A 24,668-nucleotide genomic window follows, 5' to 3' on the forward strand; every position below is an offset into this window, starting at 1 on the left:
AACCGTTCACCCCTTTGGGGCTTTTTGGGACACACAAAACCGAGGACAAAAGACGCAAAACGGTGAAGAGGTAAATATGTGCATGGCACATCATAAGCCATCAAAGATAGGCATCCAATACCCAGAGATGCCCCGCGGTTAACTCGGTTCCCAGCTTGTTTTTGTTTTACCGCGACCAGTTAGTATACCAAAACTTTTTTTCGTTAATTAAAAGAGTACCCCTCCAAACAAAACACTGAACCCATTAACACCAAATCAAAAAAGCCTTAGTGCTTCAAAATAAAAAACGCAATATAGCATAAGGGTCAAGGTACAATAAATGGATTGTAAGTGTAAAGATTAAAAGGCAAGGGGGGAAACACGATCGTGGCGTGTAGCACTTCCTTAGAAACACATATTGCACCGGTTGCCTCACAGAATGGAAGGAAAAAGATACCAGCACAATCGCACCGATACATACGTACGATGAACCAATTCGTAGAGCTTGAGTAATTAAAAAATATGAGCAGCTGGTGGCCAGGTTCGGGGAACTCAGTACAACGCATTACCAGGTTCAGCACATCGGGTAGACGGGGGAAGGGTTGTTTGTCTTCTTCATCAGCGTTGGAGCGGCCTGTCGCCCATACGTGTAACAAATCACAGTCAACAGACTAATGGGATATTGTGTCCACAAACTCTGCAAAATCGGCTGATATTTACACAGATTGGAAAGCGAAAATTAAAAAAAACATGTAACCAAAGGAACCTCAACCATCTCTTTCCCCATCAAAACATTAAAATAATTTTCAGCGAGTATAACTAATCCCTTATTCATGAAGAATCGAGCGAAAGGGAAGAATAATTGTTGGAAACAGTGGTTGTGGTAAGCATATCTTCAACTTTTCTGTCACATAGAAAGGCATTTAAAAACCATCCAACACGACATTTTGACAAACATCCTCGCACGTACGGCCAACCCTCCGCAACAACACATGAACGATGTTTACACACCTTACATGTATGGTTCCGGGAGTTCACCCTTCCCAGAGCCGCTGTTCGGTGAAAATCAAAAGAGGGCTATTATGTTATCCGTGACGATATAAACAAACGCACAAAAGCGCAGTGAATCTCATCTATTTAAGAATAAGTTAAAGCTATGACAAAAATACAATAAGAAAGGGAAAGAGTTGGCTAGTGGATTTTCTCCACGACTTTCCCCAATTCACTAAAAGCAAGAAAAAAAGTGCATTACGGCCAGTCAGGGAAAGCATTCGGCTCAAACGTACCACAGGGTAGGGGGAAATAGAGCTAAAATTCCCTCCGTGCCGTAGGCTTGCGGCAAAATCGAGGGAAAGTGCGGATCGAAAAGAATATCGGCTACAAGCTAGCAAAAAAAAACGTACCGACGTGCAGGGAGAAGACTGGGGATGCGGCATGTCTACTCGATCTTCACATACTTACGGGCATATGCACACCGTGGGATTCAACCTGAATAGAAAAACAGCAAAGGAATGTCAGCCATTTAGACAGTGGGGAATTTTGGGTCCGCTGTCAAGGTCAGTATTAAGCTGCATACTGGTAGACTGGGATCGACTGATTACTGCACGATTTACAAGCAGCGGTACACACACATCTAACCGCCAACACATATTTGCGCATGGGCGGGAATACCGGTTGTACAATTCCCCCTCCAGATTAAGGACCACTTTGCCAAGTAAGAACCGACGACCCAGCATAATGTTCCTACAATGAATTTTCAACAATGGTCGGACCAAATAAGTAAGAGTACGCTACACCACCTTTCAAAACGGTCCACTTTCCAACACACAGAGGAAGAAAAGAGGCATGTGTCTCGAGACGCCCACAGTAAGAGAGAAAGTGTGATACATATAATCCAGAAAAGTTAATACCACCAAAGATGACTACTAAGGGCAGATAGGTATCTAGATGTGTATCTCGATACCGTTAAGAGTGGCCAATCAACGAAGCAGCATAATCATGTGACACATCGGAAGAGAAAAACAGCTAATATATAGGATTCACGGTACTTATCTATGAGAAACAAGCGAGTCAAAGTCAATCTAAAGATAATTCGCGCGGCACAACATAAACAATCGGTAACGGAAGGGAAATCGCGGTTGCACACACATTCAGAGATTCGTCCGCCCGATTCTCCTCGAGTCGAACAGGAAAAACTCGAGTCGTTAATCCGAACACCATTGATATAGAAAGTGCGTATTTCAACAGTTTCACCGAAAAAGACAATCATTTTCATAACCCCCATGGGCGTCAACGGCTGGCACACCGATAACGAACCCTTGGCAAACTCGCGAAAAAGAGGTCGGCCGAATTATCCACCAGGCCGTATATCAAAAGGCATTCACAGCCGTGCCGCCGACACGAAACAGGGCAACTGAAACTGGCATAAACTCACACATATATAGTCACTTTAATTACGCCAGTTAGTAAAAATGAATAAACAATGCAACAGTTAACAGTGAGCACAAAAGAGTGTATACATAATAATGGCGTGTTGTGCAAGGGCAATGCAACTTAACTAGCGCTACTACACGTGCAGCCATCATAACTCCCTTTTTCGAGACGTTTCAGAGCATTTCAACGAAAAACGGCACACGTACATGCACATGAAGATGCGTCTGTTTTAAACAGTAGTAACCTACAGCGTTAAATTCCCCTAGGGAAGCAAGACGTCATGGCACCACAAACTGCGGCCGAACGGATGCGCAACACGACATTTATGAGAACTTAAAGTCAGGCGGAAGTAATCCCTGTAAACAAAAGAGAACACTCGTTGACAAACGCAACTGAAAGGGAAAATTACGAGAAAAAACCACTAACCCAGTTACTGAAAGCGCCCCTTATATGTTTTTTTCCTTTTTTTAATGCAACTGCAGGTAGCTTCTCGCAACAGCAAAACGAATACCACATCTCCGCCCATATGCGCAGGTATACATCGACTCCGGTTCAAAACTCTTTGTCGTGCATGATGGCTCAATACCTTCAGCGGTTGCGTCAAATTGCTTCCACACCAACCAACGACATGTTGATAAACCCGGGTGTGACGCCAACAAACAATCAAGCCCCGGGTGGTAATGTACCCAGTGCCACCGCGTCTGCAAATAATGACGCCGCTTAAAAAACATGTTAATCCACAAACTTGCCACTGTAAAGGCAAAAGGCTCACAATCGCCGCCAGCCTAGAGTCACAACACGACCCGCCAACTCCCCAAACCGTCCAAAAAAAAAAAAAAGATTCGACACAGCAGGGGCCAGTACTACGTAATCGCGTCCTGCATGACCCTTTCGAGCAGCCCCTCGCCCCCTGCTCCGAGATTTTCTGGACAGACGCCCTCAGGCCAGAAACAAGAGGTGCGCACCCCATACCAATACACCGACGCCCCCCCCCCCCCCCCCCGTGCCACACCGTGTCACATCCTACACTTGCGAAATGCATACTCAACATCATCGCGGGGGGATCTCCAGCGAAAGCTGCCGCTACGGGTGTCCCCTCGGTGGAGGGTCCCTCTGGCGCCCCCATCGCTCCAAGTGGCAAAAGCGGCCGAAAATAAATTGACTACAAAGGGGGCCCCGACGTGTAACTCGCGCACCGCCCGAACAAACGCATTTTCGGGCAGCAGTTTATGGGGAAACCTTGTGTAAATAGTATCCCCTTGCTTAGAATCATAACCGCCGACATGCGGAAACAACTGTGGCCCACGGCGGCTGAACCACTGTGGCGCCTTGCAATGTAGCGGCCTCGACGAACACTAACACGGAGAAGTAGGGAAAAGAATTATGCAAAAAGCCCCACCCCCACGCTCACTATACACAGAGAAAAGCGGAAGCCCAAAACGCATGCGCCCGCACGCACAGCTCTGAGAACTGCGAACGAAGCCACGCGAACGGCCAAACCTTATTTGACTTTCCCTGCTTCCGGACATTATCCTCTCCGATGCTGGGAGCGGGCCCCTTTCTTGGTCCGGTGCTTGTGCGCTCTTCCTGTCGCAGGCACTACTTGGACCATTCACCGGGACGGCGGGTAGCGGGCAAGCGTTGGGTAAGAAAACTCCTTGACGCAGTGCGAATGGTCCGCCAGACACTCTTTCCGGAGGAGACCATGAGCAGGCAACGCTAGCCACCAAGAGGACACTGCTGTGCTCGGGACCCTGTATTGCACAGCTTTTGGGTCAACGGCGTAGCGCTGGGACGCCGTTTTCCACTCGTCAGTCCCTGAGGGAAAAATACAACTGCATCGGGCCGTCGGCCAGGACAGATTCGGGTCAGGCACTTACAGTCCATCACCCTAAGCTAAATGAGAAGCTCGTACACATGCCTGCGCTGTGTTGCGGAAAATGTTTTTTGTAAATCCGTTGATTGATCGTTTTCACGCAGACAGCAGTCGAGAAACGTTAGGAGCACATCGCAACAGATGTCGAGCGGGACCCTTTTGGCTCCGGCAGTAAGATCGCGTATTTTATCCCCCTGTGCACGACCATTCCTTATCTTTTTGACTGTGCTGCTGAGGTACGGCCGACTCAGGTGCAAACGACTATTTATTTATTTTTTTTCGCCGGCGCCGGATGGAGGGTCACAATGCCGTCCACAAAACGAGAACACCCAACGGCGGGCACCGCCAGACTGACCAGACTGTTACTGCGCGCGCCAGATAACTTTTGAAATCTCTCCGATATCCACCATGCCGAATTCAGTTGTACCGGGTTAAAGGACCCCTACCGCCTTTTTTTGCGGACAAAACTAGAGGGAGCAGCGGCAGTTGCTGCAACTCCGTTGCGTAGACTGGAATGCACCTCTCACGTGAAGGAGGTTTCAGCCAAGGTGTGTGTTTTGGCGAGCACAGGGGGAAATTGCGGCAGTCTCTTCCTTAACAGAACCCTCCGTGGCGCCCCGCTCTCCAGTCCGTAGTGGTGGGGAAGACTTCTTGATCCCGGACGCAGGGGCATGTGAAAGAATTTCTCTTTACGTACATTGTTGTCATTACATTTCCTTCACATGGAGAGACCATTTCCGGCACACACGTGTATCGAGTGACACCCTTCAAAGCAGCGTCGACTTACATGTTCTCAGATCACAAAACGCAGCTGCGACGTCTCGAGAGTGAAAGCGTCCAACAATAAATTAGAGGGCTTGAATGTAAGTACGGGTCAGGTGTGTGTGTGTGTGTGTGTGTGTGTGTGTGTGTGTGTGTGTGTGGAAGCCGCCCTAGAGCCCCCAGTTCTAGGGATAGTTTGTTATGGAATCGTAGCTGTCATCACGGTTGATAGCATGTTATTCTCGGTGCATAGGTGACCGCACTTAGTATCGATGTGACTCAGTGAGCCGAGCGTGACTGCGTTGTGTTTTATCGTAAAACTAGTCCTCCTTTGGGCGTAGAAAAGTAAATTTGGCGTCAGCGTTGCAGTGGGCTTGGTACAGTATTACAATGCGCGTCTGAAAGCAGGGTGGTTTACACGAAAGTTGGGACTCACTCCCTACATTTTCTTTGGTTTCTGTCTTTTTTTTTTGGGGGGGGGGTGAACTGATCAACGTCTCGGGGATATTACACGATTCATAATGGGAACGTTTTCTTAGTCCCTGGTTGAAATTCACAAATCCGACAACACAGCAAACTACTTACCACCGTCCCTCCTACAAAAAAAAGACGTTTCAACCAGTGCTGAGGAGAAAAAAGATTTCTGTTTGGCTATGGCGGGCCGTCACCTTGTTTGTACCATTGACCCACTGGCTGTCTACTTCAAAAACATACACTGCGAAATGTCACCTCAGGAAGGTAGCACCAGTTGTCTCTTGGCCAATCCATTTCTTGCCCACCCCCCTTCGGAGGAGCGTTGCAATGGAAACCGGAGATATACTGATTAGTCTTTAGGGTTTGACTGAGTTCCAAAGCCATAGTTTAGAGTTAGGGTTAGGTGCGAGTTGGTGTACCAGTCCAAATTGCGAACATCATCTTATCTAGTGCAGCGCTTCATTACAGCTGCACCGCGTTTCCAGTAGACGTGCGTCGCTGCAACACATTGGGTGGCCAATGCCTCTCTACGGTATGGGCACGATGGCTCCCTCCTCTTGCATGTGATAGCGTGTGGGTCATCGTTCCTTTGGTCCTATTCCTCAAATGCGGAGCAACCCCTTGGTCACTTTCTTTGAACTGAACTTCAGACTCATCGACTTGTCGAGTCATCCAATCATAAAAACGCCAGAGCCTCTCCGTAGAACTCCGCGAGCGGCCAGACTCCTCCTGAGTCAGCGTTGGACCCTTCTTGTTGGCCGTCCGGTAGTTTGCGAACAGCCCCTCTCCACTTGCAATCTGAATGTTTTTTTGGCGTCGCTTGACTGGAGCAAAGGTTCTGTAGGTAGTGCTGCGTTCAGCTTCGTCTCTTGCCCCCATCCCTCAAGGTTGATTTTTTGTTTTACTCCAGTGAGAAACCAGAACCTGTAGTGGAATGCGAGCGTCACAGTGTGAGACTAAAAAATACCCTTACGTTATACGGAGCTCTCTCGGTCACTACGCCAAGATCTGTTCGAGGCACCATGGGTAGTGTTCGAGAGTCTGGTATTATACACTTTACACAAACAGGGCATATAATTATGCGGAGATTTCCCTAGTGTTCGATGCTATTCAAGATGTGAGAATGCATTTCCTATGGTGACTAAAAGTGTGTTATATCGGCTTAGTTCCCCTGCACATAATATACCATGAGGCGTTATGTACACAATATGGGAAGTGTGGTTACTGTATATGTTATTTGTTAACTCTTCCTTCGAATGAAACACTACAGTGTCACAGCTCTCCTTCTCACATCATATGTATCTGCTTTACCTCACATTATTACTCTATACCATCGTGTTCTAATGGGAAAAATGATGTGGAATGACGGATTGGGTGAAAAAAGAAAAGATCAGAAAGGCATGACTATCTCTCTCTATGGTGTGTGGTATACGCTGTTGATGCTTTGAAAGTTCTGCGTCATCACGTGATATCGTATATCCACATGTTGTGTGCATGTATTCGTGTGATGCATGCTTGGAACAATGGAGAGTGTGGCCATGTCAGTTTGTGTTCACCACCGTGCTCTTCATTTGTGAGAGTAGGTAAAACTAACAACAGATCATCAATATTTCAACGAAGGGAAGATAGGTTCGGTTTTAATCGGCGGCCGCCGAGTGTCGGAGCAACGGTGGAGCCCCAACGTATCCGTAGTGTTTAACCTCCTCCGTTGCGGTCTCCGCGTCCCCGCTCCTCATTGTTCGGCCGCTTTTGAAGACGCCACGTTGAGACTGGAACCTGTGTCTTGCCGTTTTTGCTGGAAAGAGGAAAGAAGATCACTGTGGCCACTAACAGTGGAGGGTCGGGTGTCGTGAGATGTGTCTATCTTCCGTTGGGGTTTTCTTCTTGGGAAAGCGGTTTACCTTAGTGGGCGGCGGTAACCCGTTCTATTTGGAAGGATGTCGTGCAGGGGGTGAGTGAGTTTTCTTGACCAAGTTTACGAATTTCTTGTGCACCCCTGTTTTATCCCACTGCTTGAAGTGTTTCGGAATAGATGATAGGGAGGATGGTATGGCAAGAAACCTGCCGGGACCTTTACCGTCTCACCGCTGACTATATGTTCCCACAATTTTCTACCATATCCTTCGGGCGGCATTGCAGTGAGAGTGCCATGTGGGACAGGGGACAGATTGGAACTTGATCTTCCGGAGGTCTTCGGAGTTATAGAGTGATTGCTTCTCTTCTCCTTTCCTTTGGCGTGACTCTCATACGGAGGCTCTTGGTGAGCAGGATACAATTCGCCTGCTGACTTTTTGGTTTATTTTTTCCCATATTTCAGTGTTGCGGGGTCACTTTCGGCACCGTTGGGAGTCGAAAAGTGACGTATAAAGGTGTTCGCTTCTGCAGCAAAAAGTGGTTCCGTTTGGTATTCGTTTGTGGAGACATTTTCCCTCCTTTCCATTTCGGGCAGCTTTTTGTCCCGGAAGAAGGGCTTTTGGTATTGTCCCGTCCGATGATCTTTGCCCCGATTGTTCCATCATGAATAATAGCTACAACTGTGTGTGTCTGTACGGCTGTGGATATTTCCCCAGTCCCCAATCGCTTCGGTCGCTTTTACTCTTTTGTAGCACGGTTTAGAGTTGGTAAGCCGGCACCGTTCCATGGAAATAGCACTCATAGACATGATATCGGCGCCCCCTCAGAGCTTACGCGGGCATCGAAGAGTATGACTTGATTGTCGCTGTGCGATGCGGATTGGAGGGTCATGTTTCTAACGAGGCAGCACCTCGAGAGGGTCACGCTGCTGCCTGAACTAATGGTACGCGCATGGCCACATTTTACACGCTCCCATATGCCTTCAATGTTTCACATATTTTCCGTATACCGAAGGACGACGAAATCACTCCCTCTGCGTGAAGGGACATCTTTATCCCGCTCCAAAGGGTTGGAAGTTGGAGCCGTTAGTGCTTACCTCTGTTCCTGCAGAGTTGGATCGCGGAACTGTTCAGTTATCGCTATTCTTCCGTGGGGGAATTTAACGGGGGTAAGGGTGATTTTGAGGGATCCTGCAAGGTGGGTTCTTGCGTGGACAAATTCGCGCGAATCAACACTCGAGACACCCATCTCCGGTGACAGGTTTTAGAAGAAGTTTAAGGGTACAATAACAGAGCGTTCATGCATAGCTATGCCTATTTGCTTCATATCCCTGAGGAAGTGATGCGGCAACACATCCTCGTGGGGGAAGGGACCCAAGGAGTACGAAGGGTTTCGAGTGCCTTTTATTGTTATCGAGGCATATGTCCCACTCCACTACCAAAACATCCCCGCACAACGACGGGGGCCCTTCGGGTAGTAAGCCGATCTTGCTAACCTTCTCTTTTCTCAATACATACGCGCCCACTTCTCTTCTCTTCGTGATGGTGTGCGTGGGGGCCACCGGAATGGCGCCTGTTATGGCCCTGGAGGTTGCAAAATAAGGAGGGAACACTTTGTATAAAGGGATGGGCAACCGGACTCGTTGTAGCGGAAAGTCGGAGGGGTCACACTCAGTTTTCGGCCCGCTGCAGGAACAACGCTTGAGGGGCGAGTCGCTAGGAAGCGTAGCGGTGAGAGCTTTCCCGTTTCTGGAGGGGTTTTGGAGGGCTGACACCGAGAATGCCGGTAGGTTCGTCTCGGCCGGGACATGACAACTGACACTATTGAATTGAGTACTTGGAGGGGTGACGGTGTGAAGGTGAGGTATCAACCGATGGAGTTCGCGCGTCCCAGCGTCCCAGGTGGCCGTCAACCTGGAACTGACAGGCCCTGTGCCTAGGCTTTTGCCGAGCTGCTCGTCTGACAGAAAGGGAAGCTGCGTCAATACTGAGGCCCTTGTCGCTGTGTTTGATGTTTTGTCGCAGATGCTGCTTTTTGTTTTATTTTTCCCCCATGGGGACTCCAAATTGAGTTAGAGCGGCGCCTGCTACAAAGAGATTTGGTCGTTTTTCGTGATAAAGTTAGGGCTCTGCTCGGTGCATTTTTTTAAAAAAAATTCTAGGAGGCAAGGGTCCTGGGCGCGGGGGCGGGGACACCACTACGCGGGCTGCAGCATGTGGACTCTGCTGGCCCCTTTTCTTTTCGCCGAAACGCTAGCTGACCTATGCTCGCCGCGCACGTCCGAGGTGCCATGGAAGTACCCCCTCAGTTGTTTGCCCGGAAAGTGATGAGGGAGCAGCCGGCCATTACTAATCCGTGGGCTGCCGGTGGGACATCAGGAAGGTGATATTGCTGCCGGTTTTGTAAAGAGCAAGGTGAGACCGGCGCATCCCGACATCTCTTTGAGAGTGCCACAGCCCATCGCTAGAGAAGGTAGCGGTTTGCAGTACGCTGTTGGGGTGCGCGCCTGTCTGAGGACTTCCCTAATGTAAACATGTTGTGGCTGCCTCTTTGGGCATGAGCGTCTTAGGTGCGATTGTTTTTTCCTATGTTTCGCGGTCGCCACAGTGGTAGGTGGTAGACTGCATGTTTTTTTTTTTTTTTTGGGGGGGGGGGGGTGATTATCTATGCCTCTCCTCGTTTTAGGTGCGAGCATCAGCAGCGCCGGCGGACGTGTTCTTGACTCCTAGTGGGCGCGTAAAAGACGGTTTGTTTCGAGTTGTTCGGTCCACGCGGCCTCGAGCTACGTTGGCGGAAGTGGGTGGGTTCCTCCTTGTCGTATGCTCGGACAGTCCTAGCGATAAGACCGCGGGAAGGGACTTCTGTTGCGTGTGGGTGATCTGGGTTTATCGCTGTTGCTCAATGGAGCTTTTTTTAAAGGCCTCCCAAGAGGGTCCTTTTACTCTGTACTGTTCAACGTTGGCGCCCACTCGCTTAGTATTCACAGTCTTCGTGAGAAGGGGTTGGTTGCGGATACTGTAGAATGACATCCGGCTGAAGTGCTGTGGTCTTTCTGTTGCGATGTTAAAGATACTGGCCCTCGAATCAATGTTTACCGGTGGAAGCTGTACACCTGTGTTGTGTCTGACAATCTCTCTCTCTCTCTCTTTTTTTTTTTTGGGGGGGGAAACGTGGATGTAAGCTCGCAGTCGCTTTGTTTAAGAGTTTAGTAATATCTTCGCGTGTGTCCAGGAGGTGGGCGACAATTAGATTGTTCTGAGCCGCTACTGCGTATGTGCTCCGTCACCGATTCCTGTTGTTGGATGTTCAGATAATGGTGCGGGGAAACTTTCCATGAATCACCTGGGATGCCTTGTGTAGAAGTCTCCTTTGTCTTTGTGGTTTGGTGGCACTGCCTCTCATTTCTTCAACCATCTTTTCATTTTTTTAAATGGACTATTTTCTCTTCATTTTAATGGATATCATCACTCTTGGTATGTATGTGGAGCCATTTGCATCGTCATCGTTACTTTCCCCATGCATGAAGTAGGTATTTACATCAGTTCTTGTTCCTTTGCCGCTTCATTTTGATAACAAAGCCACACGCTATGAAAAGAGTTCTTTTACTCTTTGACGTTGACGGAACGCTAACTCCTCCTCGACTTTGCCAAACGGACGAAATGAGGGCTTTGATAAAGCGAGCGCGGGGTGCAGGGTTTTGTGTGGGTACAGTTGGAGGATCTGATTTTGCAAAGCAGGTTGAGCAACTCGGACGTGACGTCCTCACTCAGTTCGATTACGTATTTGCAGAAAATGGTCTACTGGCGTACCGGAATGGATTAGAGATTCATCGGCAAAGTTTGTTGAATGCACTTGGAAACGACCGCATTGTAAAATTTGTTAAGAAAACGCTGCGACTCATTGCTGACCTTGATATTCCGGTCCAGAGGGGCACATTTGTCGAATATAGGAATGGTATGATAAACGTTTCGCCGATAGGACGCAACTGCTCCCAGGCTGAGAGAGATGAATTTGAAGTTTATGATAACGAACACAGAGTCCGTGCAAGCTTAATTGCGGAGCTGGAGAAGAGCTTCCCCGATTTTGGGCTGAAATACTCTATTGGTGGACAGATAAGCTTTGATGTCTTTCCAGTAGGCTGGGACAAAACCTATTGTTTGCAGTTTGTTGAAGACGACTTCGAGGAGATCCACTTTTTTGGCGATAAGACCCAAGAAGGTGGAAATGACTACGAAATTTACACGGACAAGCGGACTATTGGGCACAAAGTTACTTCCTACAAAGATACCATTGCAGAGGTGGAAAAAATAATTGCCATGAAGTAAGCTACCAGGCTTTCTTCACAGTTTTTTTCGAAGACAACGTACAAACACCCTTACTTACCGTTGGTTTCTGATGGGATGGAACTCAATTGCTTTGGCACCGTTTTCTTTTAGCATCCAGGAAGAACCATGGCACATTGAGTGTACCGAAGTTTGTGGATGCGGTTTACCTTTTTTGACTTTATATTTCCTAGTTCATGGAGACACATCTCTTCTTTTTGGTGGTGGACTGTGCTGTTCATATTCAATCAAGTGTCTTTCCAAACCATATGTAGCGGGATGCTTTAAAATATTCACTAGAGTAACTATTCTCTTTCGCCCTTATCGACCGAAGAAATTGAGGCAGCGATAATGGATCACCCTCCCGCAGGACCGTTTGGAGGAGGGGAGTGCCGCTGCACTGGTATACGTTTTTGCCAGCACTGCATAGATTCAGATCGTGCACAGTCTATAGTCAGGCGGCACGTTTCACTCGCAAACGCATCTGATGTCGTTCTACGGCAATATACTGACCAGCGAATGTCCTCATGCTCCTTCGCTTGCGTGGGACCTAGTCTGCTTTCTATGTGCTGCGCATGTAAGACAGTTTTCGAAACGGCTGGTGGAGTACTAAAGTGCTGCGGAGATCACAAAGGTTTTATCGCGCGAACTGATATCGAACTATCCGGATTAACGATCCAACCAGGGTTTGTTTCTCCTAATGAAGAAGAGTACCTGGTGGCATTCTTTGATAATCCAGCCCCCTTTGCTGCCTGGAAAGTTTCACAAAGCGGAAGGAGGAAACAGGAGTACGGGCCTAAGGCCAATTTTAAGAAACGGAAGTTGAAGGTGGGTGATTTCCGAGCCTTGCCGCATCAGATGAAAACGACTCTGGACAGGGTCCGGTCCTTTGTTGCAGAACAAACGATGAGGGAATATTGTATTGTGGAAGTATCAGTTTTGGAATATACGGCTGAGTGTAGTTGTTTGGATCCTCACATCGACGACACGTGGCTATGGGGTGACCGCATTGGTGGTCTTAACTTGTTGGATGACGTTACTTTAACATTTGTGAGCGCTGATGAGGTCGCAGTGACCGTGTTTGTCCCACGTGGTGCTTTTTTTCTGCTAACCGGTGTAAGCCGCTACGAATGGATGCATGGCATACGGCGTGAGGATGTTAAAAACCGTCGTGTGTCTGTCACATTCCGGGAGTTTGCCGACAATTTGGTCGTTGATCAAGAAATACTTAAAACTATCGTAATGTCCGCTACGACATTCACTTAGTGGCGTTCTGAGTCAGCAACTCGTGTTTCTCCCCCTTAAAGGTTTTTTGCATGCAATTGCACTTACAGCGCAGTGACGTGGTAGTTGTTTTTTTTGTTTTGCGTGACGGTGTTGGAGTATCCGATCAACTATTTCCCCCCTGATAAACTTTATGCCCTTTATATATTGTTTCTACTGATATTTTCCGTACTCTAGGTTGACGACCGGAAGGGATTTTACATCCGTGAGGATAGTAGTAAGATATTGTTTCCGCTATGCTGCCTATACTAAAGGCCGGGGAAGACGAGGGGGGTCCCCGGATCCCCCCTCCTCTATGGTGTGAGGCGAAGCGTGAGGCGTTAATCGATGGCAAAGGAAAAGTTAATCTTGAGGTAATGCTTGTTCATTTTCTTCGGCAAGGACGTTTGAGCAAGCACGATGCACTCAACATAATTCAAAATGCATCAAGTGTACTTCGTACGGAACCCAACGTCCTGAGGATTGCTGATCCTTCGGTTGTAGTCGTCGGCGACGTTCGGGGACAGTTCTACGATTTAGCAAAAATTATATTTATAGGTAATATGTTCAGTAGGGCAAAAACGTATTTGTTTCTAGGTAATTATATTGACTCATGTTTTTTTAGCACCGAGTGTATACTCCTTTTGCTTGCGGCGAAACTAACCCACCCGAGTTGTGTATTTTTGCTTCGTGGAAACCATGAATGCCGTTTTATGTCGAATATTTTCGATTTTCGGGGAGAGTGTCTGAAGAAATATAATGACGATGTTTACGAAGCCATTATGACAGCGTTTGATTGTCTTCCACTGGCAGCTGTTGTAAACAATCAGTATTTTTGTGTACATGGAGGTCTTTCACCAGACGTTACGAGTGTTGACAATATTCGCTTAATTTATCGATTTCGGGAACCCCCGTCGAAAGGGGCTATGTGTGATTTATTATGGTCTGATCCGTTTTGGGATGTAGAGAATCCGTCGTCAGTTTGCGAAGGTTCTAGAGATGATTATTACACCCCTGGAAATGGCCCATCGTACGGTACGGCGCCATGCTTTCTTGACAACGAGCAGAGAGGTTGCAGTTATTTGTTTAACTATCATAGTGTAAAGCACTTTTTGTTGACGAATGGTCTTCTTTGCGTCGTACGTAGCCATGAGGTTCAAGATGATGGTTATAAGTTGTATAGGTTCAACAGTGTTTCCAATTTTCCGTGCATGATGTCCGTTTTTTCTGCCCCTAATTACTGTGATAACTTGCACAACAAGGGTGCAGTCCTCATTCTTGAGGGGAAACAAATAGGTATAAAGCAGTTTTGTTGCTCGCCTCATCCTTATGTTCTCCCAAAGCATCTTAACGCATTTGAATGGTCATTCTCTTACCTGTTGGATAGTGTTCGCGACATATTTGCTTCCATCATTTCGTGTGAGGGAGCATGATGAGACTCAAGTTTCCTGTTTGTAGAACTTACATTGTCGACCCCCTTTCCGTTCTATGCCTACGAGGGCCAGCAGCGAGAGGGTATATATACGCACATATAAGCTTCTTTCTTTTATCTCGCATTTTTGATTTTAACACCGCTCCGTTGTATTTAGGTGTGGGTTAGTATTTAGTTTAAAATTCTTTCAAGTCCTCTCAACTCAGTCAGGGTCGTAAAGAGCAAGACACAGAGGGGAAAGCTGCCCTATAATCGCCTGTGGCACATTTTCGTAAGTCCTCATTAGGTGTTCCTGCGCCAGCGGCGAAAACATTGCATCATTCCGTCGCCGTATGGAACCAACAATTGTGAAAAAAAAAGGATTTAATCGGGGGATCCCCTTGGAGCAGATCACTGTTATGAGGTTTGTTATGAGTGTTGCGAACAGGGAAACAGCTGGTGATGTTTATAGACGTTCTGCTTTGGTATTGAGTATATGATTGCTGTACCAACTGCCATGAGGCAGTCATTCATACTTTTTTTGACTTTTAATTCGTTTTTTGATCAAAAGTGTACGTGTATGGAATCATCTTGAATATTTGGAGAATCAATCATACGTCCGGAAGATTTGAATATAGCAACTTCTTCTACCAGAGACCGAAATACCGGGATGTGTGATTTTATGCGGTTGCCGCTGGGAGCACGCTTCTATGCGTGCCTTTTACGAGGGCGCCTACGTTGTTGCAAGTGTGATCTGTGCGGCATTTACTCGTACAGCGGAGAGCGGGGATATCGCTTCTGGGGTATGCGGGAACGGGACATTGAATGCCTTCTTTTCATCGTTAACACTCAACTTATTGAACATCTGTAGATGTCAAAGGGTGCCGATGCCGACTGATCATCGAGATAGCGACGGAGTTACCGTTGTTCCCTGGAGTGATGTCCGATTTTGCCAAATATGAGAGGAGGAGGTCTGTGTTTTCTCTTTTGACCGGACCGGTTATGAAATGAGTGATTTACCACTGCATTCAGCATGTGCAATGACAGCAGTAAGGTTTGTAACTCCGCTTAAATCACCACGAGTATGTGAGTGCTCGTGTGATATGTTGTACTGCGCAAGAAAGAAACACGTGGACCCAATTCCTGCCGTATCGACCCTCGGCAAAAACGTTTCGAGCACCTCTTCGTTAAATATACGCTTGTGGATGGGCTTGAACGAGAGTGTTCGGCATCAAGATATATGTTTCCTGTGTAGGTAAAGACAATAGATTCGAAGTTGACGTTTCCAGAAGTGTGCAACACGCTGTGGGAAGATTCCACTGGAAGCTGCATAATTTTGTTATGTACAGATGCCGTAGGTTCATTCGGTTGCTTCTAGAACCTCGTTGGAGGATTAGATAGGCATACAGGGAGTACGCCGTTGCTTGCTCGAGGTTATAGTGCACCTCCTGTTGACACGAACGGACATACGCACGTGTGTGAACACGAAGTGCCCTTCAAACCTTAAGGATTCGATGTTTCAGTCTACTTTATCATGCTGAGGGGTTAAACTGACCTATGTGTTTTTGCACTTGGGTGTGGTTTTAGAATTCTTTGAGAGGCGGGATATTAGCATGCAGTGCCTCTGTGCTCTATATCTTCCATGCACATCCGGTCTGGTGAATGACCCTATCTCTTTACTACGCGGTGTCATGCGGCTTATACTGACAGTTGTTAACTCTGGTGCATCCTGCTGGCGTGTTAATGGCCCTCGTTGAGCGGTGAGATGTGGAGCTCCCCTCCTTTTCAAGTGGTTCTGTAAATGGTGGCTAATCGTAACTCATTCTACAGATTTGCAGCTATGTTTTTTCCGCAGGCGCGCTGTGCAGAGATGTGTGATGCTTACAGGTGGATACCACATACTGCTCCGTTGCTGTGCGGGTTATGCTTGGGATGCAGACATGGAAGGATTGGGGAATACTGACTTCCACGATGTGGGTGGCGTTAACGCTGACGAAGAAAAATATTGTTTTTGTAGATTGATTGTCAAACGAGCTGCGCGGGTGGCGTGGTGGGGGAAGGGCGTTGTTTTATTCTCTGTGTCGCTCAAGCGCTAGATCATGCACTTGAAGGAGTGTCCACCAGCGTCATCGGTGGGGTGGCTGCGCCCTTCGTTGACCATCTACATGTTTGGGTCGAAATCACTGGCGTTGTCGTCTGCTGTATTCGTGTTGGATTGCTTTACGATGGGGCGGAAGCAACGACTCCTCTCAGCAGTGGTAAATGTTCCTCTGACGTTGCGTCTGATGCTGTATTTCTCAACTTCATACAAGGGGGAGGAACCGAGATTACCACCATCTACATGTGTTCTTGGGTCTTCACAGGGCAACAATTTTCTTCTTTTACCCGGCGCCTTTGCGGAGAGTGGCTGCACCACGTTCTTCCCAGGTCGAGAGGGCTTAATGAGTGAATTACAGGATGAATTGTGGCTACAGTTGCCGTCGAGGCTACTGATTTTAGCTAGATTAGATTTAGCGAACTTTTTATTTGCAGTTGTAGGTCGTTTGCCGAATAGTGGGATCAACCTCTTTCAGCAAAGGCCCCCTTCATCACTGGCAGTTTTACCCAAACGTTGCATGGGCATGACTCTTGTTGCCCTTACAACGTTGTAACTCCTCGCGGAAATGTCTCGATTGTGTCTCTTTCGTATGGACACTTCATTTGGAGGAGGTTTTATCCCTTTTTTTCTGATAAATTGATTTGTTGCAGCAACCTCGTCGTCCCCCAACATGAGTTGCACGGATCAATATTAAAGTGGAAAGAAGGGGTGCTACGACGCAGTGCTTTTGGTCGATGTCGGTAAGGTATCGCTTTGCTTCGCATTACAGGTTTTTTGTTTGGGGGTATTGCGCGGACGGTGTGTTTGTGTGTGTGTGAAAAGACTATGGGGGTAGCGAAGAAGGCCCGGTAAAGGGTCAGGTCGTGATGGAGCCGTGACAAACAGTAGGAGTGGTGGTAGCATCGAGAGGTGTCGCAACTCGGGCTTCGGTGCGCACAATATATGGGAAACGTTGCCCTCAAGGACCCCGCTGCCAGCTACTCGGTATTGGGGCGAAGGGACAAACTTGAAGTCATGGAGTTTGCTGAATTCCCTTCCAGTGAGAGCCTGCGGGTTGATCAGTTTAGACCAGTTTTAGGATGACCAAAATCTGGAACTTCAATATCCCACTGTTTTGTCTCCGCACAGCCTTAAGGTTGTGAAACGTCACGAACAGGGAGTGCCGTAGGACCACGTGGGTACCCGCTTTAATAACCGCAGGGGCTAGCCGTGTTTTACTATTCCCCTCCCCGATAAAAGAGGCAGTAGCACTGTTCCTTCTTGTTTTCATATTTGTTTTCGTTTTGTAAAAAAAAAAAATTCCTTGGATGCTCTTCTTTTTCCTCCTAACCTTTTATCAATTATTCCAATGGAAAAAAAAAGCAGCAACAGGACTCACCGGCCACTATGGTGGATAAACTAACCCCACCATTCGTTCCTCCGTTTCAGCACACGAAAATGCCTGCAGTGCCGTGCCGGGCAAGCAAAGGGCATCATCAGGTTCAGCTGCAGCACTCCGTGATAACGTTTGGTTCACCAAATGTGGAGGATGGTTCAAGATTCTTCAGGCAGGTAGTCGAAGGCGTGCGCACAGGTTCAGAGCGAGTGCTGCCAAAGGATGAAAGTAGACGATGCCTCAGTGGTGAGAGCGATGGCGCGACTAGTCGAAGGTTACAGCAGCTGAATACTGACCTTCAGCAGGCGCTACAGAAGCTACGGCAGAGGGACCGGGAAGAAACTAAGCTACGACGAAGGTTGTCTGTAGTTCAACTCAAGCTAGAGGAAGCGGCTGAGCGTCACAGTGCTACGATAGAACACGTCCTCGGGCTGATGGACGTGTACGGATCACGGATGGAGGAACAGAGGATGGAGCTTCAGCGATTGCGCGCAAAGGTAAATAACTGTGATAAAACCTCCGAAGGGCTTAGAAACGAGGGGGTAATCAGTGCTCCAGTTGGAGTCCGTGGGTTGAAGGCTAGTGCTGTGCAGGCAGAGAATGAAAGCCTGAAGAATCGCGTTAAGTCACTCACTGATGAGAGGGAGGAGTTGAGGAAAATGACACAAAGGCTACAGGATGAAAAGGAGGAGAACCTACAAACTTTTTCCAACATACGGAACAAGTTAACGGCCGATATCATGGATAAACAACAACAAATACATCAAGCTAACAAAAAATTGAAAGAGTTATCGGATGAAGCTGCGGCTAGGGATATCTTGGTTCAACAAGTGCGACTTTTCGTGCAAATGGTTTGCCAGCCTGATTTCCACGTGGTTAAGGACACCTCTCTCCAACCAGTCGACCGGAGCAGGACCGAACCAACAGGTTTTGTTTTAGTTCCCCTGACGCTGATGCTGCAGGGTTACTCTCTACTTTCAAACGAAGACCGCGATGACCTTGTAGAACTGTACCGGCAACGGCTCACTTGAAAAGTAACACCCACGCCGGCTGATACCTCGTACTAAAACCACGTGGAGTAGTGTGTGAAACAGTATTTTTTCTCCCCGTTCTTTCTCATCAGCACGCTAATATAACTTCTTTACCTCGCTACGCAACGGGTGCGTACGCCGAGAGGGTCAGAAACGCATGTTAGCCACTTATTTTTAAAAAAAGAAAAAGAGAGCAAACACTTCTCGGTCCTGTGGGGAAGAAGTGTCCCTATTTTTCACCACATTTTAGTGTTGGTTACTTAAAACATTTGCTCGGGGTATCTGCGCATACATTGGGCAAACTGTGTATCAGCCGTTTGGTGATGTATGTGGTGGCATAAACATGGTGGTACACGAACTCCCCACCCCCATCCCCGCGGTAGAAGAAGTCTACCATGTGTCACTAGCGTTCATGTGCAATTTTTGTTTTTGTGATGGCAACAACAGAGAGGACCATTGGCAGTAACAGTTTTCTCTCTTTTTTTTGTTATTTTGTGCACACAAATGGACATTGTCTTTTTTCGTGTATTCCATAATGGTTTTAGCAGATCGTACGTGTACGTTTTGGCCTGCCTCTGTGTTTCTTTCCCGTACTATTGCTCTCCGTTCTGTCCCCTCTCCGGCGTATTGTCGTTCAGCTTTAGGTCACCAAAGGTGACGTAGCTTGCTGTGGCCATCAATACGGAAGGAAAAGAAGGGAAAAGGACGTTTATAACTCGGAAAACAGGGCCCCGGTAGCGTAGTCTAGTGACCAGTGTGAGCACCTCTAAGCAAAAAAGAAGTTAAGGGAGAGAAAGATAGGACAAAGTACGAGCGTGTGGAAGAAAGGGGAGGTAATCGACGCAACACCTTGGTTTAATGTCTGTCGCACCAAAACGTACGGCCGAGTTGCTGTGGCTAGAGCAGCAGCGGGCGAGGCAGTATGAACAGCATCGGAAACGTGTGGAGCAACAGAAACCATGTGTCGACAACAAGACTCCCCGAAATCTAAGCTTGAGCAACAAGCGCGCCCTCATGGAGCAAGAACGACGAAAATGCATTGACGAGGAAAACAGACGGTTAGTTGTGAATATGTCCGCTATTATGGAACGTGGAGGCGGCATCGACAACAAGGAACCTTGGCGTCGTACCAACGGCCCCCGCGACGCAGAAATTCGTCGGAGAAGAGAACAGCAAAAGCTTGCGGAGGAGAACTTAAAATTACTTCACCGTTTAGAGAACGTCAAGCCTGTGTATCGCCTTGAAAAGTGGGAAATGGAGCGAGATGAAAACGAGATACTCGTCGACCGAATCAGCCGCTACCCGTACATACCAATGAATAGAAGGAAGGGCGTGGGTGAGTAGTAGATAATGTTCTGCAGCCCCACTCTGCGTGCTGGCTGTTACTTCTTTGCAAGTATTTAGTCGCCCACTTTTACCCCTCTCCCTTGGGCTGCGGCATCCTTTTTTTTTTTTTTAGCAGGCTACCGCTCCACTTATGTATGTATTCTGTGAAGTTTACTAGAGACCCTGCATATTTTATCCGTGTGGCGTGTCAAGTCGTGGCCCACCCGCCATATATGTGAGCACACACGCATATATAAATATATATATGAATCTGATTGTTTGTGAAATAGATGTGTCAACTACTGGGGAAGAGCAACGACACAAACGGAGGAAACGCCACTCACTTAGCCGACGTTGTCTTTCTCGTGCCTTTTTTTTACGGTCTAACATATGGCAGCTCACAAACTCGTTAATATATGAATTTTTTGCACACGTATCAAATCTTCTTTACTCCTTTTCTTTACGGGGTGCAGCTTCCAATTCACACAGAACAAATAAATAAGCATCCATACACAGTTGCAAGGGCTAAGTGTCCGATCGATGGTTGTGAATTCTGATGGGGTGCTTAAGGACAACTACACAGATGATCAAACATCGGAAGAAGACCCTAACGGTGATAACATAAGGACAAACAGGTCAAGCGATGATGGCCCAAGGAGGGGCATAATGAGATTTACTGAGCCGCTGTTTAGTCGGGTGATACCACACGGTGGAACCCTTTCCAACACTTTCACTTTTGCCTCGGCTACCCTCGGTGGAAGCATAGTCGCCCTGCCATGGGCTTTCCACGCGGTGGGAATAGTGATGGGTACCGTCTACCTGTTTTTGATGACATTAGTGACTGCATACACCGTCACCATTATTGGATTTGTCATGAAGAAGTCGCGATTCAGTGGCTTCGAGCAGATGTCCCTAGTTGTGCTGGGCCGGGGTGCTGCCTACTTGATGTCCGTTGTTATGGGCGCCAGTTGTCTTGGTGCTGCTGTCGCTTATGTCATCGCCGTGCGCACTTTGCTTGAACCGCTACTGCAGCAGTCTCCGTTGACATCAAATTTTTTTGGAACGACCGCGGGTGTCCGCCTAACAACATTTTTTGTTTGGCTGTTGGGGATGCTTCCGCTTGTTCTGCCAAAACAGATCAATTCCCTGCGCTACTTCTCGGCGATTGGAGTAGTTTGTGTGGTTTACTTTTCAGTCGCCATAATTGCACACGCCACTATGGCTGGAGTACCGAAGCGTGGTGACGTTTCAATGTTTCAGGGTGGAAACATCGCAGTTGAGGGATTTGGTATTTTTATCTTTCCGTATCTATGTCATTGTGTTGCATTCCAAACATACTATGAAATGAGGATTCCCAGTGTGAGAAAATTATTTATTTCAACTACCATCGCCATGATCTTTTGCTCTGTACTGTACTGGTTTGCAGGCGTGTTCGCCTATTTGGAGTTCGGCCCGGAGGTTAAAGACTCAGTGTTGTACATGTATGATCCCATCAGTGATCCCATGATGTTCGTTGCGTACGTGGGGCTCGTTGCCAAATTATGTGTTTCCTACGCGATGAATATGCTTCCTCTGCGAAACACAGTGTATTTCCTCCTTCAGTGGGAGATTCAGCAGCTACCATATTGGAAGCACACAGCTGTAGTGACTGTAATGTCCATATTGGTACTTATTTGTGGCATTTTCTTTCCCAAGATCAGCACTGTGTTTGGTTTCGTAGGCTCTGTTTGTGGCGGCCTCATTGGCTTTATTTACCCCGCTCTTTTCTACATGTATTCAGGAGACTGGTCATTGGCGACTGTTGGATGGTTTCACTACATCATGACTTACTGCGTCTTAATGCTTGGTGTCGCCAGCGTGGTGTTCGGCACGGCGGCGACGATTTATGCGATTATCAATTAGCCACACACTTTGTGTGAGGTTTCATGTGCGTACGTAATGCCTGGTTTTCTTGGCACCGCAGTGTGTTTGTGCACACAAACTTTTGGAGCGTCTGCCGTTTGTTTTTTCGCCGCAGGGCGAGGGGGGAGTTAACAGGCGGGATACGACGAAAGGCGCGTGTTCGCTGTCGTTTTTCTTAATGTTTTTTCCACAGCTGCTCCTGTTCCCCATTTTTCCACACATAGAAATAGATGCGTCTTCACTAACCAAATGCGTCCAGGGGGTTCGCCCCATATTTGTTTTATTCCTCTCTCTCTTTTAACGAACATTAATTGTGAATCGTGGTCCCATAGCGGTGAATAAATAACGGATATACCCACTTTGGCCACTGATAAAAGCGACCGTGATAACCTTGCTTGACAGTGAAGGGAGTATGAGTCATATTGCGCTACTGAAAGAATCACAAGATAAGTGCGGCAGGATGCAAAGTGCCATAACGCTCGAGAGGAGGGGAGAGGGAGTGCGGGGTCAATTGTACCAATAAAGTAAGTCGATTCCTATGCTTCCCTGTGCAGTGAATGTGGAAAACGCAGAAGAATTTAACTCTTTTCCTTTTTTTTTTTTACTGAAGCCGCGTGACACAATCAACCATTGCTCCATCAAATACGTGGGGAAAACAACAACAACAACCAGACTTACTCTTCGCCCCACCCCCTACTACCACAAAAAGTTAACAGGTAACATTAAAAGTGAAAACGCAGACTAATAACAATAAGATCCGAACATGTTCCGCTGTGTCGTCCGTTTTGGTGCCAAAGACATCCGTTTTGGCACGGAAGCACGTCAATCTATGCTGAAGGGCGTACAACGCGCTGTGGAGGCTGTTGCAACGACCCTTGGGCCTAAGGGACGTAACGTGATTATCGAGCAATCGTACGGTGCTCCGAAGATCACGAAGGATGGTGTAACCGTTGCGAAGTCGATCGAGTTCAAGGACCCGTTTGAAAACATGGGTGCGCAGCTCGTGCGGCAGGTATGCAATAAGACAAATGACCTCGCGGGTGATGGAACGACGACATCGGCTGTCCTCGTTGCAAGCATCTTTAGCGAGGGTATCAAATCGATTGCAACCGGGACGAATCCCATTGACATGAAGCGTGGTATGGACCGCGCCGTGGAGGTGATCCTGAAGAACATCGAATCTCAGAGCCGAACGGTAACAAATACGGAGAACGTTGTGCAGGTTGCGACGATTTCCGCGAACGGTGATGTTGAACTCGGCAAGCTGATTGGGGAGGCGATGGAGAAGGTGGGGAAGGATGGCGTGATCACAACACAAGATGGGAAGACATTGACGACTGAGCTGGAAGTTGTGGAAGGCATGAGTGTGGACCGCGGTTACATCAGCCCGTACTTCGTAACTGACGCGAAGACTCAGAAGGCCGAGCTTGAAGATGCGTTCGTGCTTGTGTCTGCAAAGAAGTTGAACAACATTCATACGATCTTACCGGTGTTGAATCACGTGGTGCGCAGTGGGCGACCATTGCTGATCATTGCGGATGATGTGGAGAGTGAGGCCCTGACGACGATGATTTTCAATAAACTTCAAGGAAAGCTGAAGATTGCGTGCGTGAAGGCTCCAGGTTTCGGGGACAACAAGGCTGCGATGCTGCAAGACATCGCCATTTTCAGTGGTGCCTGCGTTGTTGGTGAGGAAGGCAGTGGTGTGGAACTTGACGCTGAGAAATTCGACGCCAGCATCTTGGGGAGTGTGAAGAAGGCAACAATCACGAAGGACGATACAGTACTGTTGAACGGTGGTGGCGACGTTGCGATGATGAAAGAACGCGTGGACCTGCTGCGCGGGCTCATTGAGCGCGAGACGAGTGACTATAACCGCGAGAAGCTTCAAGAACGTCTTGCAAAACTGAGTGGTGGCGTTGCCGTAATCCGCGTTGGTGGTGCTTCTGAGGTGGAGGTGAACGAGAAGAAGGACCGCATCACAGATGCCCTGTGCTCGACCCGCGCTGCGGTGCAGGAAGGCATTGTCCCTGGTGGTGGCGCTGCGTTGCTGCGTGCGAGCAAAGCATTGGACGGATTACTACAGGATCAGTCACTCACCGCTGATCAACGGACTGGCGTGCAGATCATCCGTAACGCGGTGCGGTTGCCCGCCCACCGCATTGTTGCCAATGCTGGAAGGGAAGGTGCTGTTGTTGTTGAGAAGGTGCTCGAGAACACTGATGCCGCTGTTGGTTACGATGCGCAGCTTGATCGCTACGTGAACATGTTTGAAGCCGGAATAATCGACCCCGCGCGTGTGGTTCGTGTTGCGCTTACTGACGCTGCGTCTGTTGCCAGCCTCATGATGACGGCAGAGGCCGCGGTTGTGGATTTACCGAAGGATGATGCACCTGCTGCAGGTGGTATGGGAGGCATGGGTGGTATGGGAGGTATGGACGGCATGTATTGATGCTGAGGCAACCTGAGAGCATTGAGCAGGTGTTGTCCTGGTCATAATGTTCCGCACAGAATTGAACGTCATTATTATTTATTTATTTATTTATTTATTATTATTCAGCT

The 24,668-nt window shown here is 47.9% G+C and overlaps 13 protein-coding genes across 13 annotated transcripts; 10 read left to right on the forward strand and 3 right to left on the reverse strand.

Moving 5' to 3' along the window:
• Positions 1 to 1,413: 1,413 nt before the first annotated feature.
• TbgDal_X7840 (hypothetical protein, unlikely) lies at positions 1,414 to 1,731 on the forward strand (the record flags this gene model as incomplete). The annotated part of the gene is made up of 1 exon (XM_011779657.1): positions 1,414 to 1,731. One exon carries the CDS (start codon positions 1,414 to 1,416, stop codon positions 1,729 to 1,731), a length of 318 nt encoding a protein of 105 aa, XP_011777959.1.
• Positions 1,732 to 2,842: 1,111 nt separating this feature from the next.
• On the reverse strand, positions 2,843 to 3,538 carry TbgDal_X7850 (T. brucei spp.-specific protein; the record flags this gene model as incomplete). The annotated part of the gene is made up of 1 exon (XM_011779658.1): positions 2,843 to 3,538. One exon carries the CDS (start codon positions 3,536 to 3,538, stop codon positions 2,843 to 2,845), a length of 696 nt encoding a protein of 231 aa, XP_011777960.1.
• Positions 3,539 to 5,986: 2,448 nt separating this feature from the next.
• On the reverse strand, positions 5,987 to 6,403 carry TbgDal_X7860 (hypothetical protein, unlikely; the record flags this gene model as incomplete). Its single annotated transcript, XM_011779659.1, has 1 exon — positions 5,987 to 6,403. One exon carries the CDS (start codon positions 6,401 to 6,403, stop codon positions 5,987 to 5,989), a length of 417 nt encoding a protein of 138 aa, XP_011777961.1.
• A 1,864-nt stretch (positions 6,404 to 8,267) lies between these two features.
• Positions 8,268 to 8,645, forward strand: TbgDal_X7870 (T. brucei spp.-specific protein; the record flags this gene model as incomplete). Its single annotated transcript, XM_011779660.1, has 1 exon — positions 8,268 to 8,645. The coding sequence occupies one exon, from the start codon at positions 8,268 to 8,270 to the stop codon at positions 8,643 to 8,645; it is 378 nt and encodes a 125-aa protein (XP_011777962.1).
• Positions 8,646 to 9,752: 1,107 nt separating this feature from the next.
• TbgDal_X7880 (hypothetical protein, unlikely) lies at positions 9,753 to 10,073 on the reverse strand (the record flags this gene model as incomplete). The annotated part of the gene is made up of 1 exon (XM_011779661.1): positions 9,753 to 10,073. The coding sequence occupies one exon, from the start codon at positions 10,071 to 10,073 to the stop codon at positions 9,753 to 9,755; it is 321 nt and encodes a 106-aa protein (XP_011777963.1).
• Positions 10,074 to 10,965: 892 nt separating this feature from the next.
• TbgDal_X7890 (phosphomannomutase, putative) lies at positions 10,966 to 11,703 on the forward strand (the record flags this gene model as incomplete). Its single annotated transcript, XM_011779662.1, has 1 exon — positions 10,966 to 11,703. One exon carries the CDS (start codon positions 10,966 to 10,968, stop codon positions 11,701 to 11,703), a length of 738 nt encoding a protein of 245 aa, XP_011777964.1.
• A 348-nt stretch (positions 11,704 to 12,051) lies between these two features.
• On the forward strand, positions 12,052 to 12,966 carry TbgDal_X7900 (hypothetical protein, conserved; the record flags this gene model as incomplete). Its single annotated transcript, XM_011779663.1, has 1 exon — positions 12,052 to 12,966. One exon carries the CDS (start codon positions 12,052 to 12,054, stop codon positions 12,964 to 12,966), a length of 915 nt encoding a protein of 304 aa, XP_011777965.1.
• A 254-nt stretch (positions 12,967 to 13,220) lies between these two features.
• On the forward strand, positions 13,221 to 14,396 carry TbgDal_X7910 (serine/threonine protein phosphatase 2b catalytic subunit A2, putative; the record flags this gene model as incomplete). The annotated part of the gene is made up of 1 exon (XM_011779664.1): positions 13,221 to 14,396. One exon carries the CDS (start codon positions 13,221 to 13,223, stop codon positions 14,394 to 14,396), a length of 1,176 nt encoding a protein of 391 aa, XP_011777966.1.
• A 2,077-nt stretch (positions 14,397 to 16,473) lies between these two features.
• Positions 16,474 to 17,025, forward strand: TbgDal_X7920 (T. brucei spp.-specific protein; the record flags this gene model as incomplete). The annotated part of the gene is made up of 1 exon (XM_011779665.1): positions 16,474 to 17,025. One exon carries the CDS (start codon positions 16,474 to 16,476, stop codon positions 17,023 to 17,025), a length of 552 nt encoding a protein of 183 aa, XP_011777967.1.
• Positions 17,026 to 17,858: 833 nt separating this feature from the next.
• TbgDal_X7930 (hypothetical protein, conserved) lies at positions 17,859 to 18,878 on the forward strand (the record flags this gene model as incomplete). The annotated part of the gene is made up of 1 exon (XM_011779666.1): positions 17,859 to 18,878. One exon carries the CDS (start codon positions 17,859 to 17,861, stop codon positions 18,876 to 18,878), a length of 1,020 nt encoding a protein of 339 aa, XP_011777968.1.
• An 858-nt stretch (positions 18,879 to 19,736) lies between these two features.
• On the forward strand, positions 19,737 to 20,222 carry TbgDal_X7940 (hypothetical protein, conserved; the record flags this gene model as incomplete). Its single annotated transcript, XM_011779667.1, has 1 exon — positions 19,737 to 20,222. The coding sequence occupies one exon, from the start codon at positions 19,737 to 19,739 to the stop codon at positions 20,220 to 20,222; it is 486 nt and encodes a 161-aa protein (XP_011777969.1).
• Positions 20,223 to 20,870: 648 nt separating this feature from the next.
• TbgDal_X7950 (amino acid permease, putative) lies at positions 20,871 to 22,106 on the forward strand (the record flags this gene model as incomplete). The annotated part of the gene is made up of 1 exon (XM_011779668.1): positions 20,871 to 22,106. One exon carries the CDS (start codon positions 20,871 to 20,873, stop codon positions 22,104 to 22,106), a length of 1,236 nt encoding a protein of 411 aa, XP_011777970.1.
• Positions 22,107 to 22,869: 763 nt separating this feature from the next.
• Positions 22,870 to 24,558, forward strand: TbgDal_X7960 (chaperonin Hsp60, mitochondrial precursor; the record flags this gene model as incomplete). Its single annotated transcript, XM_011779669.1, has 1 exon — positions 22,870 to 24,558. The coding sequence occupies one exon, from the start codon at positions 22,870 to 22,872 to the stop codon at positions 24,556 to 24,558; it is 1,689 nt and encodes a 562-aa protein (XP_011777971.1).
• Between the last annotated feature and the right edge of the window lie 110 nt (positions 24,559 to 24,668).

The sequence above is a fragment of the Trypanosoma brucei genome, chromosome 10 (assembly GCF_000210295.1).
Source record: "Trypanosoma brucei gambiense DAL972 chromosome 10, complete sequence".
Lineage (NCBI taxonomy): Eukaryota > Euglenozoa > Kinetoplastea > Trypanosomatida > Trypanosomatidae > Trypanosoma > Trypanosoma brucei.